Here is a 19,783-nt window from a genome sequence, read left to right as displayed (position 1 = left end):
TTGAGAAGGTCTCAGATGCGGCTCTGCAATGTCGACACATCATTTTCCGGCCCCCAGTCCAGCCCTTTGTTGACCCATGACGCCAGTTGTGGTGGAGGGCCCGGGCGGAACGCTGGAGCAGCCACCCGCTTTGTACCTCGGGGAGCGGTGATGTAAAACCACTCCCGCTGCCATAAATCAGAGGTCTCCATGAAAGAACCCTTTGGCCATGGGGCGTCGGCGCCTTTGCTTATTATAGCGCCTCCGCACTCCGCGTGACGCCCGTCGATCACTCTCGGCCTCACATTGAAGGTCTTGATCCATAGGCCGAAGTGGGGGGTGATGCGGAGGAAGGCTTCACACACGACGATAAACGACGAGATGTGAAGAACGGAATCCGGAGCTAGATCGTGGAAATCTAGTCCGTAATAGAACATGAGCCCTCTTACGAAGGGATCAACGCTAAAACCTAGCCCTCGGAGAAAGTGGGAGATAAAGATGATGCTCTCGTTGGGCTCAAGAGCGGGGACGACCTGCCCTAGAGCAGGTAGCCTGTGCGGAATCTCGGCGGGGAGATACCTGGCCTCCCTAAGCTTCCGGATGTCCTCCTCTGTGATGGAGGAGGCCATCCACCAGCCTTGATTGGATCCGGACATGGTCGAAATACCGAGGTGCTTTAGCTTGAGCCTTGGGTGTTAGAACTCGAGGTGGGGGAGGGGAAGGATCGAGCATGGAAAGAAAAATACATGCCTTGGCCCCTTTATAAAGAGGACGAATATCAAGCATCCCCCGCGTGACCGTTTGGGACTTGCCTAAAATCGAAGAGTCATATTAAACAAACACGGTTGGGTTATCCATGCAATCCCGTGATAAGGGGTGACACGATCTCTGCTTCGACAAGACGTGCCAGTAAAACCGCCTCACAGCGCGTGTAGTGGCTAGTTATGAAAACGGTTCGAATAAAGGCCGAACCATGGCGTGATGTCATGCTATAAAAAGCTGTCAGCAGATTAGATTTGTGGAATATTATACTCTCTACGGTGGAATGTGGAATTTGTTTTGCAGAGCCGGACACGACCCTTGTGTCCTAAATCTTCTATGGAGTATTCGGAGAAGGAACCAGCCTTGCAATGCCGAAGACAATATGCGCGCCGGACTCATCGTCATTGAAGCCTGGTTCAGGGGCTACTGAGGGAGTCCTGGATTAAGGGGTCCTCAGACAGCTGGACTACATACTTTGGACGGACTGTTGGACTATGAAGATACAAGATTGAAGACTTCGTCCCGTGTCTGGGTGGGACTCTCCTTTGCATGGAAGGCAAGCTTGGATATTCGGGTATGCAGATTTCCTTCTCTGTAACCGAATCTGTGTAACCCTAGCCCCCTCCAGTGTCTATATAAACCGGAGGGTTTAGTCCGTAGGACAACAACAATCATAATCATAGGCTAGCTTCTAGGGTTTAGCCTCTACGATCTCGTGGTAGATCAACTCTTGTAATACTCATATTATCAAGATCAATCAAGCAGGAAGTAGGGTATTACCTCCATCGAGAGGGCCCGAACCTGGGTAAAACATCGTGTCCCCTACCTCTTGTTACCATTAGCCTTGGACGTACAGTTCGGGACCCCCTACCCGAGATCCGTCGGTTTTGACACCGACACTAAGCACTTCTCCCATTGCAAGAAAGATCAATCTAGTAGGCCAAACCAAACTGATAATTCGAAGAGACTTGCAAAGATAACTCAATCATACATAAAAGAATTCAGATGAGATTCAAATATTTCTCATAGATAAACTTGATCATAAACCCACAATTCATCGGATCTCGACAAACACACCGCAAAAAGAGTTACATCGAATAGATCTCCAAGAAGATCAAGGAGAACATGGTATTGAAATCCAAAAAGAGAGAAGAAGCCATCTAGCTAATAACTATGGACCCGAAGGTCTGTGGTAACTACTCACAACTCATCGGAGGGACTATGGTGTTTATGTAGAAGCCCTCTGTGGTCGATTCCCCCTCCGGCGGAGCACCGACGAAGACTCCAAGATGGGATCTCGCGGATACAGAAGGTTACGGCGGTGGAAATAGTTTTTCGTTGGCTCCCTGGATGTTTTCGGGGTACGTGGGTATATATAGGAGGAAGAAGTAGGTCGGTGGCCGCCCGAGGGTCCCACGAGACAGGGGGGCGCGCCTTGTAGGGGTGGGCACGCCCTCCACCCTCGTGGCCGCCTCGGCTGCTTCTTGGCTTGCACTCCAAGTCCTCTGGATCACGTTTGTTCCAAAATTCACGCTCCCGAAGGTTTCATTCCGTTTGGACTCCGTTTGATATTCCTTTCCTTCGAAATACTGAAATAGGCAAAAAAAATAGCAATACGGGATGGGCCTCCGGTTAGTAGGTTAGTCCCAAAAATGATATAAATGTGTAAAGTAAAGCCCATAAACATCTAAAAGGGGTAATATAATAGCATGGAACAATCAAAAATTATAGATACATTGGAGACGTATCAAGGTCTCAAACAAAAGTAAAAATGCTCACAAAGAGCATGAATGCAAAAACAGGATAGCCACAACCGGCAGGCAAAACAAAAGATAGAAAACTAAACACCTATCTTATTACATGACCGACATCCAAACCGGTTGAAGATAGCCCGTGCTACCGTCTCCCATTGGATAGATCCAGTAACCAAATGCTCCCTAGCCTCCGTTGGAGTGAGTAGCGACCTTGTTAGTAGTTGTGTGTGTATTCTCTTCCTCCCTATCACTCTGTGTACTGTATTTACCCAAGTACACACTGCGTATTTGACACGGTCTCATATGCATGTTACATACATAATATGATTAGTACAGTATGTACCGCTCCTCCTCGGTCAGGCCTCATTGTTGGAGACCAGTATATACATACACGATTAGGATTAGACGAATAGGCTTCAACTTGATGGGTCCTAGATGTCATAATCACAGTAGGAGGAAGCATTTTTTTACTTGAAATAAGGGGGACACTTGCTTATGTATGGCCATATGAAGCTAGGTGGGTCTTTGTTGTCAGCCTCTCCATGTATAGTTATCTTTTGATGGCTCCCGTTGCAGCGACACTGCAGTGAGCGCACCAAGACGGTGGATGACAGCAAGGCCTTAGACGACAACAACCCAGACACAGTAAGACGCAGTAGTGGAGTCCCAGACAAAGGGGAATACGAGGGTTAACTAATTCGGGTGCGAGGTGGGGCAGCCGTTGGTGGATAATAAAAGGAAGTGTGGGGGTATAGGGGTGACCTGGCCAGCGGTTTAGGATAGAGTGAGACGGTGATGCGTGCACAGCTGTGCCATCGGCCACGGGAGGCGGGAACAGACAAGCCAACCGACGCCAGTTTGGGCGGCCGAGAAAGAAGACACGAGATTGAATAAGCATGCCAACCATTGGATTGATATCCAATGGGCATGGCTTTCAAATTTGTTTGCTTACTATGTTGACAACACTTTGTGTAGGCTTTAACCTCATGGGTCCCAAATGTCAGCTCCCAAATCAAATGCAAACATACAATCCCTTTTTTTGGAATATAGGTCCTATAAGTCCCAACACCATCCCTCCTCTTGAAAGATTTGTAGATGGTTGGTAAGATAAAATATGTTTGGGTTGTGTTGGGCATTCTAAAAACTAAATTCGGCTTGGGTTTATGAAAAAAATGAGTTAGAAATAGGAGAAAAGTGGAGCATCTTCAAATTTCTCTTCCTGTTTTTCTGATGATGACAAAAGAATCGTACCTATAAAAATCCTATAGTCTAAATCTTATTGTACTTTATTTCATATGTAACCCAAACAGTCTCTAAAAATGTATGTTTGGTATTTAGCCTATGTACGTGTACTTTTGGTCCTTTAAGGATCAAATCTTGAGAGTGGTTAGAGTTTTAGTACTCTAATGATTAATAACTACTCTCTTGGTTCATAAATAAGCGACGTGGTTTGAGTTAATTTGAACTAAAACTGCGTCATTTGTTTATGAATGGAGGTTCTATAATGATGGCCCCTTCAATTTTGATGCTTTATATTTAAAGGTGTAACCCTGACTAAGGGCATATAAATTGGTTGACTAGATCAACGAAGGCGCGCGTTGCCGCGCCCATACATTTTTACAATGGATGTATAGGAATTCCCATCAATATATACGCAACAAAATGTTAAATAAACATAAATTGACCATATATTGCTCAGTCATCAAAGGGGGAGTTTAATCGGTTTCCTCAGCAGCACAAAGGAATACTTGGCGCATTGTTGCACCCATCTATCTGTCGCGAGATTAAAATCTGCTGAAAGTTCATCTATCGTCGTGTTTTGGATATGAGATCCCAGAAATCAACATATTTATATATTCATTAAAAGAGTAGAAATAATCTGGTGCTTGAACTAAGCCTTTCCAAACGATGTGGTAGTGCATGAAGCTTTAAAAATTTGTGAAAGATGATACCTAGCCTTACTTATTAATCACATTAGAAATATATTCGGGAAGAAATGCATATGAGAATACAACCAAAATGTGCCAATGGAAACACATTTGTATTTGTAAGTAAATGTACAACTTTCCTTTCAGGAACACAAATACATGTTCTTGACCTGGAAACTATCGTTTGGACAAAAAGGGAACCCGACTGGATGTTGTTTCCCTTCAAAAGCAATCGTAAGTTAGGCAATGCCAAAGATTGTACAGAAGAGATTGCAAGCACCGCAAATGGATCAAAGTACCAAAACAGCAACTCACTTTTGGAACCAGCTAGCTCAGAAAAACCAATCTGTCTATCTCAGAAAGAACATCAAACATTTCACTTCCGAATGAGCTTCAATGAAGGCGACAGTATGACTTCCATTATATGTTAGACGCATGCCAAAATTTGGCGCCAAGGCTGGAACGCATCATACATTCACCAAGAAAATGGAGGATTCAGTTCTCGCTTGCTCTGATGCATACATGGATCAAGAGTTCGGAATATCGGCAATGCCCAAATTAAGAATTGCGAGGTAATTTGCTGACAGAAATAAGCAAAGCAATTGACATAATCAAAAGAAGGGTTAAGTACAACAGTTCCACTTGCTCTTCCTCGCTCCTAGTACCTCCGCTCCGCTCAGCGCAGCGCTCCTCCCCCTCCCACGCCGCCGGCCGCTCCGGCCGCGGCGGTCACCCCCCTAGGGTCGTGAGCTGCCCAACCTAGCCCCTCAGCGCCGCCGGCCACTCCGGCCGCGGCGGCCACCACCCCCACCCCGCCTGCAGCGCCCAGCTGGAGGTATGGGCCGCCCCCGCTCCCGTAGATCCAGTGCTAGCGGTAGCAGGCGCGGATCCACGCCTGCATCGCCTGCGTCCTCCGGTCCATCCATGGTGCCGGATTCCCAGCCGCCCATGGACGTCAATGCGCGAGATCCCGTTCTCCCGCCGCGGATCTTGCTTCGTGGGGAGTGCTCCACCGCCTCGGCCCTGCTCCGCCCAGCGGATCCTGCTGCGGAGCACATCTCTTTGCCGTTTTCGGAGCGACCGCGTCTTCAATCCATAGTAGTTGCGCCTGAGGCCTCCATCACTTCACCATCCCTGAAGCCGGACCGCGGTTGGACTTTGGTCTCGTCCCGGAAAGGCCGGCGCCCCAGCTCTAGCCCTGCGGGCAATAGGACGTGCTCCTCTTCATCCATCCATGGCCGACGTGGTGCCTTCAATGCGACTGCTGGCCGGGCTGCCTTCTTAAGCCAGTTCAGGGGAAAGTCCTTCCATTGCCTGAGCAAGAAACACCGTAGGAAGGACTGCCGGGACCCGATCTGCTGCATCATCTGCAACCTCTCCGGCCACTTCAGCCGGGAGTGTCCGCAGAACCCCAGGCGCAACCCCGCCGCGGCCTCTGCTCGGGTGCCGGTGCGGGACAGGCTTCGTTTCCCTGCTGCTGCTGTCGTATCTCCACCACCAACCGTCACCGCGCCCCCGTCACCTGCCATGGACGGCACCCACATCGCCGACCCTGCGCGCCGTCCGTGCCACAGCTGCAAGGTGGTCATGTCCACCCCCGCTCTGGAGCACGCCGTCTTCGTCCTCAAGCGCCAGGTCGTGCTCCTCACGGCGGTGGACGCCAGGCGCACCTCCTCGGCCATGGCGGTCGGCCAGGAGCTGGAGGCGCGGCTGTGCATCCAACCGCACCAGCTGCGGATCACCTGCCATGACCCGGAGGACTACCTCATCATCTTCGACCTGCCGGTCCACCAGGAGCAGGTGGCCAAGCTGGGCGCGCTGACGGTCGACGGTGCCAAATTCTTCATCAAGCGCTGGCATGAAGATGACCATGCCGTGATCCAGACGTTCAACTACCACGTCCGCATCGTCATCGAAAAATGCCGCAGCACTTCTGGTCTGTGGAGGGGGCGGAGGAGGCGCTCGGCTGTCGTGTCGACCAACTCGACAGCCGCACGTTTGAGCGCAGCCACACCAAGAGCTTCGCCTGCTGGGTCTGGATCTGGGACGTTGGCCTTATCCCGACCAAGCACACCTTCTGGCTGATGCAGCGCGGGGCGGGCAGAGTGGAGGACATGCTGGGCTTCTCGCCGCCCGGCCGCGTCGTCGTCGCGCCGCCGTTAGCAAGCCGCCACGACGTCCTCATCCACGTCAATCGCATCGAGGACTGGACCCCGTACGAGCCGCGGTCGCCACGCTCTGCTCAGAGCGGCCTGCCGTCCTCGGACTTGGATGACGATGATAGGCCGATGCCGCACATCATCCCGGTGGCCTCCTGAAAGAAGGGCGTGGAGGATGGTCAACGTGACCCGCAGCACCGCCGTCAGCTCGCCACGATGGTGGATGTGGGGTGCCGCAGAGGTGCTCGCGGTGGCGGCCGCAAGGACGACGAGGGGGACGACCAGGGCGGGCGCAGGTCTTGGAAAGACACCCTCCTGGGTCGCAGCCGGGCGGGTAAGGAGAAGGTGGTGGACACGGAGGCCTCCTCGCGTCGCCGCAGCCGCTCACCTCCGGGCCAGCGCCGCTCCGAGAACTCTAGGGGCCGCCACAACGCTGGCCGCCGCCATGCTGAGGGTGCAGGGCTAGCCCTGCTCCAAGCCCCACGGCCCCTGCCCCCTCAGGCGCCCGTTGATGCGCCACTAGCCGCCGATCCGATCGCGGACTTCTTCGCCGTCGCCAAGATAGCGTTGTCACCGCCACCACCTTTCGACTGCATGGCCGCTGACCTGGAGGCTCACGTGGCAGCTGCCGTCTCCGAGCCACTGCTTTTCAACGAAGAAGTCAACAACGCCAACGCCGAGTCCACGGGCCTGCTCGACGCCTTCGGCCCGACTCTAGCGGGCCCAACTGCTGCGGTGGGCCTCCTAAGCTGCAACGAACCGGCCCGCCCCACAGTTGTCGAGATACAGCTTGGCGCCGTCACCCAGCAGGTCTGCTGCCTGCAGCTCGACGCGGCGGCCACACCTGCAGACGCAGCTGCTGCACTGCAGGACCTCTTCCAAGGAACAAAGCCGCCACTTGTGCCCACTGCGCCAGTGCACCATTCGCCGGCCCTCCCAAGACCAGGGCTGCGCCGCCCCCCGTTCGTCGCAGCACCAGGCAGGCGGCCAATCCATCCCCAGTGCCGGTGGCGCAACGGGGAACCCTCAGGCTGGTACGTGTGCTGGGCCTGTTGGGTCCCAAGGAGAAGATGACCGCCAAGGCCGCTGAGAAGCTTCTGCGCAAGTTTGACGAGCCGCTCTCCGACGAAGACATTGCCTGCATCGCCAAGCTCACCCGCCTCAACCACGAGGCGCTGCGTGTTGCTACAGCGATGGCAGGACCTGATGGAGCTGCCGATGAAGGCGTAGTGTGACCATGTTAGTTTCAGCTTATGTTAGTAGCCTCCAACGGCGCCCAGCCTTCCGCTGGGTTGAGTTAGGTCTTGTTCCTGTCCTGGTCAGGTTAGCTGGTAGATTTAGTCGATGCTGGCGCGGTTTGGGGCCTATTGGAGGGCGCCAGCATTCCCTCGAAAGCGGATGTGTGTGGTTGTTTCCCTCCTTGGTCTTTATCAATGATAGTAGTAGTCGTTGGAGCATGCTTTGGTTTCCTTATGGATGACAACCACTGCCCAATTCTTAGCCGGAATGTGCGAGGACTGAACATGCCGGCTAAACGCGATGTTGTGTGTGAAACGGCGACAACACACCATCCAGCGATACTATGCCTCCAGGAAACCAAAATTGATGTCTGGTCGCCGGCCCTAGTCAAGGATGTAGGAGGAGCGAGGCTGGCTGACTGCATCGTCCTTCCGGCGATAGGCACCAGGGGAGGGATCACAGTTCTGTGGGATAGCCAGATCGTCTCGATCGTTTCCCACGCTGTAGGAGAATTTGCAATCACTGCAAAAGTGAGCATCCTGCGTTCGGCAACTGCGTTTTGGCTGACCACAGTCTACGGGCCAGCGGACGAGGCTAGAAAGGATGAGTTCCTACGTGAGTTAGCTAGATCAGCGCCACCCTCGTCTGGGCCGTGGCTTCTTACAGGCGATTTCAACGTAATCTACGACGCTAGGGACAAGAACAACTTCAACTTAAATAGGCGCACTATGGGTAGGTTTAGAGCTGTGATAGACTCGGCTTGTTTGCGGGAGATCAAGTGCAAGAATAGACGTTTCACGTGGAGTAACGAACGGCTAAACCCTACATTGGTTAGCATAGATAAATTTTTCTACAACGTCAACTGGGAGCTGCTATTCGCTGCTTATGGGCTGATGGCCTCTGCCACGGCGTGCTCTGATCATTGCCCGCTGATCCTAGCTCCGTGCGATGCCCCTAAGCGCCCCGCTCGTTTTCGTTTTGAGTCCTTCTGGCCTAAGTTTCCGCACTTTCAGGCCACCGTCGAGCGGGCTTGGAATAGGTTAGTTCAGCAGCGCTGTGCTTTCTCAAGGTTGCAAACCAAGCTGACCCGCACTGCTCGTGATCTGAAGACTTGGAGCAACTCCCTTTTCAGTGATGCAAAGCTGCAGTTCCACATTGCCAGCAAGGTCATCTTGCGGTTAGAAGTAGCTCAAGAAGCAAGAACTTTGTCACTGCAGAATTTACACTGTGCAGACTGCTCAAGATGAGATTGGTGGGCTGGCGGCCACGAGAGAGCCAGGAAAAGGCAGGCCTCCAGGGTGCTCTGGCTGAAAATGGGGGATGCTAGCACCAAGTTTTTTCACGCCAAGTTCAGTTCCAGGAGGCGCAAGAACTTCATTCACTCCATACAGAGCGATGATGGAATTGCAATAACACATGCAGAAAAGGCCCAAGCCATCCATGATCATTTTAGCAAAGTGATGGAAGCTACCACAGGCCGGAGTGTCACGCTAAACTGGGAGGCGCTGCGGTTGCCAAGGGTGCAAGCTGCTGGGTTGGACAATCCTTTCTCTGAAGACGAAGTCTGGGCAGCAATTCTGCAGTCACCAGCAGAAAAAGCGTCGGGGCCTGACAGTTTCATTGGCACCTTCTTCAGAGCCTGTTGGCCAACCATCAAGGATGACATCATGGCAGCGTTCCACCGCTTCTACAGCCTTGCGAGGGGGAATCTAGCTGCGCTGAACACGGTGTTTGTAGCGCTGCTGCCAAAAAAAGAGGGTGCCGTGAGAATGACTGATTTTCGGCCGATCAGTTTGATTCATTCTTTTGCCAAGTTGGTGACCAAGGTTCTGTCAATCAGACTGACAAAAGTGATTCACATAATTGTCTCTCCGGCGCAATCGGCCTTCATGAAGAAGAGGTGCATCCAAGACAGCTTCCTGTACGTGCAAAATGGAGTACGAGCGTTGCACAGAAGCAAAACACCGTCACTGCTATTGAAACTGGATATATCGAAGGCGTTCGACAGTGTTTCCTGGGATTACCTACTGGAGCTGCTGCAACAGATGGGCTCCAGCGCTCGGTGGAGGGATTGGGTGGCATGGTTGCTTTCGACGTTGAGCTCTCAGTTCCTTCTAAACGGATCGGCATGGACCAGGATCAAGCACCGGAAAGGGCTCCGTAAGGGAGATCCGCTGTCACCACTGCTTTTTATTCTTGCAATTGACCCGTTGCAGCGCCTGATCGATGAGACGGTAATGCAACAGATGATCAAGCTGTTACCAAGGAGAGATCTCAAGCTAAGGGTCAGCCTCTACGCAGACGATGCCGTGATTTTCATGAACTCGGACAAGGCAGAGATGGATGCTTTAGTAGAGATCCTGCACAAGTTTGGAGAAGCCACAGGTCTGAAGATCAATCGTCAGAAATCAACTGCAACTCCGATTCGTTGCGATGAGGTTGACATCTAGCAGGTGTTGCAGAGTTATGGGGGAACCATGGCTATGTTCCCAATGAAATACCTAGGGCTGCCTCTCACCCTCACCAGAACCAGGATCGTGCACCTCCAATTCGTCCTCGATCGGATTAGGGCAAGGCTGGCCAGGTGGAAAGGAAGGCTCATGACCATCGCCGGCAGGAGGGTCCTTGTCAGAGCAGTTCTAAGCGCAGTCCCTACTTTCGCTCTCACCGTACTTAGCATGCCGAAGAAGTTTTAAAAAGAGATCGATAAGGTACGACGACATTTCCTTTGGGCATAGGATGAGGAGCTTTCCGGTGGCAAATGCAAGGTCAATTGGTCCAAGGTTTGCTCTCCTTTGGACAAGGGGGGGCTGGGGATCATCGACCTCGAGCGCTTCGGCAGAGCTCTACGGCAAAGGTGGCTCTGGTTAACGTGGAAGCACCCAGAAAGGCCGTGGGTGGGCATGGAAGTGCCGTGCTCGGAAGCAGACAAGGTTTTCTTCAGTGCGGCTACCTCAGTCACAATTGGAAACGGCCGAACTGCTAGCTTCTGGACATGCTCCTGGCTGCCAATGGGCACGCTCAGAGTGCTGTTTCCCGCCCTATACCAGCATTCGAAGAGGAAGAACAGGTGTGTAGCCGATGCCCTGCATGAGGATCGCTGGATCCAGGACCTAGCGCATGGACGCACCGAGCTGGTGGTGCAAGACTGCGTGAGTTTGGCATGGTTGCTGCGCACTGCGTCCATCTCTCTCAACCTGGACTGCGCGGATGAAATTAGATGGAACCTAGAGGCCAGTGGCTGCTACACGGCATCGTCAGCTTATCGAGCGCAATTCCTGACAAACCATGGCTCGGTCTTCCCACAGCTCATCTGTAAGACATGGGCGCCCGAGAAGCTGAAGGTGTTCTGCTGGTTGATGATGCTGAACAGGTTGTGGTGTAACGACCGGTTGCAACGACGAGGATGGCCAAACTCATACTTCTGCAAATTCTGTATGCGCAACCTCGAGACTACTGGGCACGTCTTCTGGACATGCCCGTTCACTGCCTCGCTCTGGCACAGTCTGTCGACATGGCACGGCTGTGAGGCCCTGAGACTGCAGCCTGAAGATGGCAACGCAACGGCAGCCGATCGGGTGCTGGGGTTTGTGGAGCGTTCAAGGCCAAAGTTCAGAAAAGGTATTAAATCGCTGGCGATGCTGACGCTCTGGGAGATCTGGTTGCACCACAACAGCTGCACTTTCAGAGAAAAGGAGCCCTCTGCGACGGCGATCATACAGGCAATCAGGAGAGGCATTGATCTAGGGCGACAAGCTGGGGCAACCTGCCTAATGCACCAGTTCTCCTTGCCTCCAGAAGGGATAGGCTGACTGTCAGGCCGTTCGTCTTTTTTCTTTTTCCTTTCTTTCCCTTGTTTTTTCTCTATCTCTGATATGTGGATCAGTGCCATGCCCCTGTTTTTCCCGCAACTCCCCCTGCAATGATTAACACGAAAACACCAGCTCCTCAAAGCTAGGTCTTTCAAAAAAAAGAAGAAGGGTTAGATCTCTACTAGCTGTCCCAAGAATTGAGACGAAACTGAAACTCTTCTTATGGCAATCATGGAACCTACAAAAAAAACTTACAGAACAAACCACATAATTAAGCCAGGAAGAACATTTGTGGCCCATAGAGCAGACAAAGATTATGGTGGATCCATGGGTTACTGGTGTCAGTCCGTAGGTGACAGTTGTGATGATGCTCCTAGCAAGGTCATTGTTGAGAAGGAAACACATGCCGGTATCTTAACTTCCATGAACCCTATACATAATAATTATGATAGTGAAGGTCACAAACTGAAGAAGCAAACTATCATATTGCAAAGGCAACATACTGAAAAACACTACATAGAACCAATAAGGTTGATGTAGTTATCTATGTCATGCAACATATAATTTGTGAACATTCTTCAGATGAGCATCTTGATAAGTTCATGTATTCATCTATTCGATCAAGGGTCGGCTCCTTCATGACTAAAAAATTTAAATCCATGTAGTATTCTGCGATTATTGATGTAAAGTTTAAAAGACATATTTTGTCACTACCTCACAAACCGAATCTGCAGACCATAGAAGAGGTTCAGTATATGTTTACCTTAATGCTCGACTACAACTATACATTTTTGCATGGGTCCTGCTAATTTTATATTAAAAAAGTGTCTCATTAATCTTCTGCACGGTTAGGATTCAAAGTTTCAAACTAGACAAATCTGGAACATCTCACAATACTTCAATTCACATGTGTAGGTTCGGCTGAGAGGATTCAATCTGAATACATGAACTGTAATGGTATTGAGGAGAGATTCTACCTTACAGTTATTCTTGAATTCGAATCAGGAGGCGGGTCGCATGGGGGCATGGGGCACGACAAGAACTGCAAGCTGAAGCACCGCTGACCTGGAGGAGATGTAGGATGATGGCTGAGGGTATGGAAGTCGCGGATAGCGACTCCGGCGAGTTGTGAGACGGAGCGCAACACGAAACCAGTGGGTGTCATTGCAGTTGGCGCAAGGGAGCGTTGGATTGGCGCGTGGCGAGGTCGCAGATGATATCCTCACACGGGAGCCATGTCCATCAGCAAGTTTTTGGAGAGCGACAGTGGAGGAGGCAGGGACTCGCGCCACAGTAGTGATGGCAAGCTCGGTGGGCTCCCCGACCTCGCCGACAATATATCGGTATGTTGCTCCAGGCTCGAGCGTTTTTTTACAAGGTGGATCCCTATGGTCAATTGGTTCTGAGCTGGTCAAACATTTGCTTCGTGTCGCTTCTTAGAAAAATTCACCAATACCCGCCTACTCCTTCTTAGAAAAATTCACCAATACCTGTGTACTCCTCCGGTCATTTTTACTTTACGTATTAGATTTGTATCAAGTCAAATTCTACAAAGTTTGACCAAAACTATATTAGAAAATATCAACATCTCCAGTACCAAATATATATACTATGGAATTACATTTCATAATTAATTTTACCATACTGATTTGGTATTGTGAATGTTAATATTTTCTTCTATAAGTTTGGTCAAAGCAGAGATACTTTAACTTCAGACAAAACTTATATGCAGACTAAAAAGGACCGGAGGAAGTAGGAGGCAAATCGCAAAGCGGCAACGTCCTTCCCTGGTTTCCTCACGCGCCGCCTCAAAAGCAAAATCCAAGGTTGGTCTCTCCTCTGCTTTCTTTATTTACACCGGTGCCGCTCGCTCTCGCTTGCTCCAGTATCCTCTACATTACTGTCGTTGCTCTACTGCTAATCCTCTGTTACTAATCTTTGATTCTGAGGGAGGTTGATGCTAGTCGAGCAGCTATATCCCCATTATCCCTTTACTCAACTCCGAATTCAAATGCTCGACCATCATGAGGTTTGGATTCAAGGGTCTCTTCCCTTCTCATCCCAACTGGATTTGGTCGGTTCGCATTCGAGTTTAGACGGGGAATCATTTGTTCGAGCTGCCGCACGGCCTGATTCCTCGGCGGGAGGAACTCAAGGCATGATTCTGGTGGCCAAGGAGTTCGGTTCCCTGCCAAGGGCGGGCGCTGTGGGGCTCAACGAAGGAGGGCCCTTCTTCAACGAGGGTGTCACCACGCGAGGGCGGGGGGTCGTCGGTGGGTGAGCATTGGCCGCGGACACGTGAAGGCGGAGATGGGCTCGTGAGACACCACGAGAGCAAGATGGACCTGGCCATGTTCATCAGTAAGTTTTGGGAGAGCGACAGTGGAGGAGGCAGGGACTCGCGCGACAACAGCGACGGCAAGCTCGGTGGGCTCCCGACCTTGGTGACAAGATATCGGTATGTTGCTTAGTGAAAAATGAAGAAACACGCCAAATATCCCAACAAACAAACAAACAGTGAGAAATATCTACAACACAAGCATGGAAAATACACTCCATCTATGAAAAAGGCGCAGCAAGGCGCGCGTCATCCACTAGTCCCCTTTGACGCCTGCAAGAACTGAGTCGTCGCCGCCGCGAGAGGAACGACTTAGCCCCCTTTTTTTTTCTTCCTTATCTTCCTTATCGATGGACTTCATTGTGCCGACGCTAGCCAAAACGTCTACTTTGTGCAAATGGGCCAATCAACCACAGAGTTCGTTTTTTCCACCGGAGTAGTTGCCCTTTTAGGACAGTCGGCCCACTCACATGAAGCTAGCTATTACAGAAAAATCCAACGACCAAAAATGTGTGGATACTCAATCGAACGGTCAGATACATTAAGTGCGCGAAAAGGCCGGAAAGAGGCTCAATTTTACTGTCCTAAATAAGACTGCCTTATCTTATGTCCCGCGACCTAATCTAGATAAGACAATAAAAAGTGATGCACAATGGGTTATTCCTAGTCTTGTCTTCAATAACTAGATATCCCTAAATACGTGGCGAGACAATTGTTGCTAAGAGATAATCTCTTAAATAAGAAAAGGCAAACCTTTTCATGTGGTTTATCTCTCTTCCACCTCAGCCATTATCCTATGTGGCACTCTTATGATAGCACCATTGTACATGCCCTAAGGGGCCTCTCAACATGTCGACTCCTGACTCGGTGGACGGGATCTGAGGTTCCCTTGTCGGTTTAGACATGGGTCACATCAGGCAGCCCATGGCATATAATGAGAAGGTTCCATAAGACTTTCCATACACGATCTGTGAAGGACTCTGCTTCCTTGTACGTAGCCAACTAATACCTAATACCCTAGAACCCCCGTACCTGTATAAACTGAGGGCCCTGGCTTGTAGAAAACTTAAAAAATCACTTGGTAGATACTTGTACTTTGTACTTATTCCAATGTAGTAAACACAAACATGATGTAGATTATTATTTCCTCGAAAAGCTTAAACTTAAGTAAATTCACCGTATCTCTGTTATCCTCGTTTCAAGACATCTAAATTATGACCCACTACATCAAAATCTGACGGTTTAGGTTCCGTCAATGTTTTCTTCTGTCATGTGTGTGCATACTTCCAAATCAACAATTGATTAAGCTGACATATTTAGGTCAAATAATGATGTAGAAGTATACGCACGTCATATGCACTCAGCGAAGTGGACAATATGTGGGTGTGTGGTGGTGTTATATTGTTTCTCAAAGTAACAATAAGCATGGTTCTAGATATGAGAAAAGAATTATGTAAAATTAATGACATATTCCCTTCGTCCTAAAATGTAAAACGTTTTTAACTTAGATGTGCAATCCTTATGGCATTCTTTAGCAATACTGAAAAAAAACGTCATAACAAATACAGGAAATTGTAAAAAAGATTAAAAAGTCAGGAGAAAAAGACCAAGTCCGGAATAACCACCAATCTCACGGGAGAAAAGGAGAAGAGAATTTTCTCCTACCTTTCCTTTGCAGTTGCAAAGCGTCTCCTCTTCTCTCCTGCTCCTCCTCTCCTACCCTCGTTGCCTCCCACCAAACCCTAAACCAAGCTCCGAATCCCTCCCGTCTCTACCCCCACCGAGCTCGCAAGTTCTTGCTTGGAGCAGCCGAGCCCAGCTCAGATTCCCCGCGGGGTCCCGCGAGTATTCGAGGTCTTGGTGGGAGGCCAAGAAATGGCCGAGGGGGAGGAGACCAAGGTGGAGGGAACGAGAGAGGAAGAGAGAGCGGATGCAGGGGCGGGAGCGGAGGAGGAGGAGGTAGAGGTGAAGTTCCGGCTCTTCGACGGCTCTGACATCGGCCCCATCCGCTGCAACGCTGCTGCTACCACCGTCGCCGCACTCAAGGACCGTGTCGTTGCCGACTGGCCCAAAGGTCCTAAAGATTCAATCTCTTGAGCTCTTGATTCTCGCACGATGTGGTGCGATTCTTGTGGTGTGGTGTCTCTGTGCAAGCTCTAGTTTGTGCCTGTGCCATCTGCACCAGTAAATTTGTAAAGGAACCCAGGCTTGTCTGTTCCCTCTGCGTGACGACAGTAGACTGGAATAAGGGGTGATGAGCAAGCTTCATGCTTCTTTATATTTGCTTGTTTGGTGCCTGCAAGATTTGTTGCTTGTCTGATTTTGGGAAAATAGGTGTGCTTCTATAACTAGCAAGTGCTAGGTCTCGTTAATATTCTAAAGTACGGCTTAAATTAGAGAGGTATCAGATGTGTATAGGAGATGTCTTCTTTTACGGTAATAATCCAGGATGGTCTTTGGTGTCTAAGCGAACAGCGGAGGAGCCGTGCTTGGGGCTATAATGTAGGCAGACATGTTAGGGGCTATAATGTAGGCAGACATGTTAATGTGCTTTACCATAGCCCGTTTTGATAAGTGGGACGCTGACAACCCATGATGTGCAGGATGTCTCTGATTTCCAACAAATATGCAACTATTTCCATGAATTCCTTGAATGGGCACCGCAGCACTCCACTTTAGGATATCTTTTAAATTGTTCAATAGTGAGTATGTGATGCTCAAATTATTACTCTATGCCTCTATAGCAAGCCAAAGATGAAGGCTGTGAAGTAGACCACAGAGAGCCCAACAGGAAGATGCTCTAGGAGCCACAAACACTGGAGAAGCTCATTGTGTATTTCATTGTCAGCAGCCACCATGTGTTAATCACATTCTATTTCCATCCACAGGGATATTAAAAAGAATGTCATATCTATTTTGTTGGTAGGGAGTGAAAAATTGGTTCATACATTTGTGCTGTGTTAAATAGCACATGCCTTACATTTGCCATATTGTTTTTATATTTCCATTTGTTTATCACTTAGTTCTGCTGTCTTTGTGTGCTTGTACTCCCTGTTATTGTGGATCAATGAATCTAATGATCGTTATGATTTTAAGACATCTAACTTGTACTTCTCTCAAAAGGCAATATTGTCAAATGGGACAGGAACTTTGCTTAGGATCTGATATTATGGAACATTCTTGTTGATCCGAACTTAACTTCTGCATAGCATTGGGCAGCCTGGTGCACGTAGCTCCTGCTTGTGCAGGGTTCGGGGAAGGGTCCGACCACTTTGGGTCTTCTGTACGCAGCCTTTCCCTACATTTCTGCAAGAGGCTGTTTCCAGGACTCGAACCCGTGACCTCATGGTCACAAGGCAACAGCTTTACCGCTTCTGCATAGCATTGCCTTAAAATTTATCCCGCCTTGACTTCCCTATTTTGTTCTAATTTCTACCAATACATGTTTCTATCTTACCTGCACACAAGGCACATGCCGTGATTTGTCTTCTTATTTTATCATGATTGCTTCAGTAAAGATAACTGTTCTAATTGTATTTAGCTGCTGTTAATATTTTTGTTCAATTTGATGTAATAAAATTCCTAAAATCCTGCATTTTAAGATGTATGGGTAGCATTTTTGCCAAGGTTTTAGGTAGTTTGCTGCATATGTACTTTCGTACTGCATTTCTGAGTTTTTTTTTCAAGTATAGTTATATCTCCTCCGCTGCTTGTGTAATATTTCTAATTCTGTAATGATTCTGCTTGTAGATAAAACAATTGTCCCAAAGAGTGCTAATGATGTGAAACTGATAAGTGGAGGCAAAATTCTAGAAAATGACAAGAATATTGCACAGTGCAGAGCACCTTTTGGTGATCTTCCCAGCACTGTTATAACAATGCATGTCGTTGTCCAGCCATCATCCGCGAAGTCAAAACCAGGTAAGCTGCAACTTTGTAATATTTGTGTAAAGCATTGCTTATGACTTGTTGAATCTTCCCGTGTGTGTGTCTTACTTAGACTGATTAACATTGTTTCACCATGCAAGTTGTGTCTTAAAATTTCAAATGGGTGCATATCAGTCATTTGTTTCCTTTCTACCATTCATTCTATCACTAATGTGCCATCATATGTGTGGAATCTGCACGAGGAAAAATAATGTTCTTTTGATTCTCTGAAGAGAAAATGATTGTGGATGAAATATGAAAATGTTGACATGAAAGTCATGGAGCTCTGCGCTTCTATCCATGGGAAGTCAGTTTGGTGAGCCTGTTGTCTGTCCCGTAATTCGTAGATAAAATTCTGGTCTTTACCAACGATGCCAGATCACAGATTTGGTTTCTGTCTAATCCCCTCTAATAACCACTTGACAGTACAGCAGAAATTAGCGGAAATTACATTGAAATGTATGTCTCATTAAAGCGCGTAAGATTCTGCTTCTTCACACTTAGATAGGACGCCGTTGGATGCAATGTTATACTCCCTTCAATGGTGTAATTTTTGCTCCTGCCGCAGTTGCCCACGTTTGTTAAACTTATTTCAATGGTATAATTTTTGCTCCCGCCGCAGTCGCCCACGTTGGTTAAATTTATTTCAATGGTATAATTTTTGCTCCCGCCGCAGTCTCTCACATTGGTTAAATTTATGGTCAAACTTAAATCTCGAAAAGTGCGGGCGCACTACATTATGGAATGGAGGGAGTATAATAAAACATTATGACAATAACCACTAAAAGAACACCTGGATTGGGCTAGTCATAATTTGAACTAATTCGTCAACCCTATGCCATTCAGTGTCAAAATCATGCCCTTGGCTGAGATAATGGTTGGCTGGCCCTTGTAACGTTACATTTTAGTTGCCTTTCACCTTTCAGTTGATGGTAACCAGACCATTTCCATTTCCATGATTTGTGATCTGTATACCTAAGGTGGTTGAGTACGGAGACCACTTGCCGAAATTAGATGAACATATTCTATTTTAGCATTTCGACCGTTGGGTACTTAGGTAGTAACTTGTGAAATAAGAACAGTACGAGGCAGTACGGTGTGCCTCGTACAGTTCAAATTTCAGAGGAATGTCAGTCTCGTTCATTTTGCTGAATTATATTAACTTGTTTGTGTCAGACAAGAAGACGAACAAGTTGCCTAAGACCACTCGCTGCTCTTGTACTATACTATGAATGTCAAGTGTACCGTCGACAATAATTTGTGTGCCCGCCAAGAGAAACGACTGGACAGAAGAGGAACATCCAGCACCCAAGATGTGTCGTGTATTGTTGTGAGGTGATATTGTAACTGTAAGCTAGATACTACACAAGAGTCGGTCCAGTCCCTCTGTCGCTAGGGCAATAGCGTCACTTTGTCTTGTTTTACCCAACAAAGGATGTTTCTATATGATGTACAAGATACACACACATTGCTGGTGCTGTTGCTGTTGTGGAGGGGAAGGACCTGTTGTTCGTGGCCGTGCTAAGTTGGGTTAAAAAGGGTCAAGGTTGTTGGGTGTGTCACGCAACCTGATTGTTTGTTCTCACTTGAGACTCTGTGAAATGATGTTTTACTCCTTGTTCCCTGTTCATCTTTCATGCTTCATTCCGTACTTGGGTCTTGCACCTTTTCTTTCAGTATTTGTTGGGCTGGGTGAGTCACAACTTGGTCACCCACTTCAGTTTGAGCAAAAATCATCTGAAGTTCATGTGCACCAAAATTGCTGGGATTTCAAGTTGAAGAAAAATGCTGTTGCAGAACTCAACTCCAGCAACCGACGATGGGTCTGAATCATAGCAACGGGGTTACAGGAAGGCTCGTGCTATGCACTGGGGCCTTGCTTCGC

At 48.8% G+C, this 19,783-nt stretch overlaps 1 protein-coding gene across 1 annotated transcript; it reads left to right on the top strand.

Moving 5' to 3' along the window:
* Nucleotides 1–15,620: 15,620 nt before the first annotated feature.
* On the top strand, nucleotides 15,621–19,528 carry LOC119364116 (membrane-anchored ubiquitin-fold protein 4). The gene is made up of 3 exons (XM_037629527.1): nucleotides 15,621–16,045; nucleotides 17,722–17,892; nucleotides 19,075–19,528. Exons 1-3 carry the CDS (start codon nucleotides 15,847–15,849, stop codon nucleotides 19,128–19,130), a joined length of 426 nt encoding a protein of 141 aa, XP_037485424.1. The 5' UTR covers nucleotides 15,621–15,846; the 3' UTR covers nucleotides 19,131–19,528.
* Nucleotides 19,529–19,783: the final 255 nt, after the last annotated feature.

Source organism: Triticum dicoccoides, chromosome 2B (assembly GCF_002162155.2).
Source record: "Triticum dicoccoides isolate Atlit2015 ecotype Zavitan chromosome 2B, WEW_v2.0, whole genome shotgun sequence".
NCBI classification, from domain to species: Eukaryota; Viridiplantae; Streptophyta; class Magnoliopsida; order Poales; family Poaceae; genus Triticum; species Triticum dicoccoides.
This window is presented reverse-complemented; position numbering and strand designations above follow the sequence as displayed.

Bases quoted from the DNA above. Each gene is read 5' to 3' on its own strand.
- LOC119364116 (XM_037629527.1), top strand. From the start codon at position 15,847: ATGGCCGAGGGGGAGGAGACCAAGGTGGAGGGAACGAGAGAGGAAGAG. The intron at 16,046-17,721 runs GTCCTAAAGATT...TTCTGCTTGTAG, and splicing joins CGTTGCCGACTGGCCCAAAG to ATAAAACAATTGTCCCAAAG. The intron at 17,893-19,074 runs GTAAGCTGCAAC...TGTTTGTGTCAG, and splicing joins ATCCGCGAAGTCAAAACCAG to ACAAGAAGACGAACAAGTTG.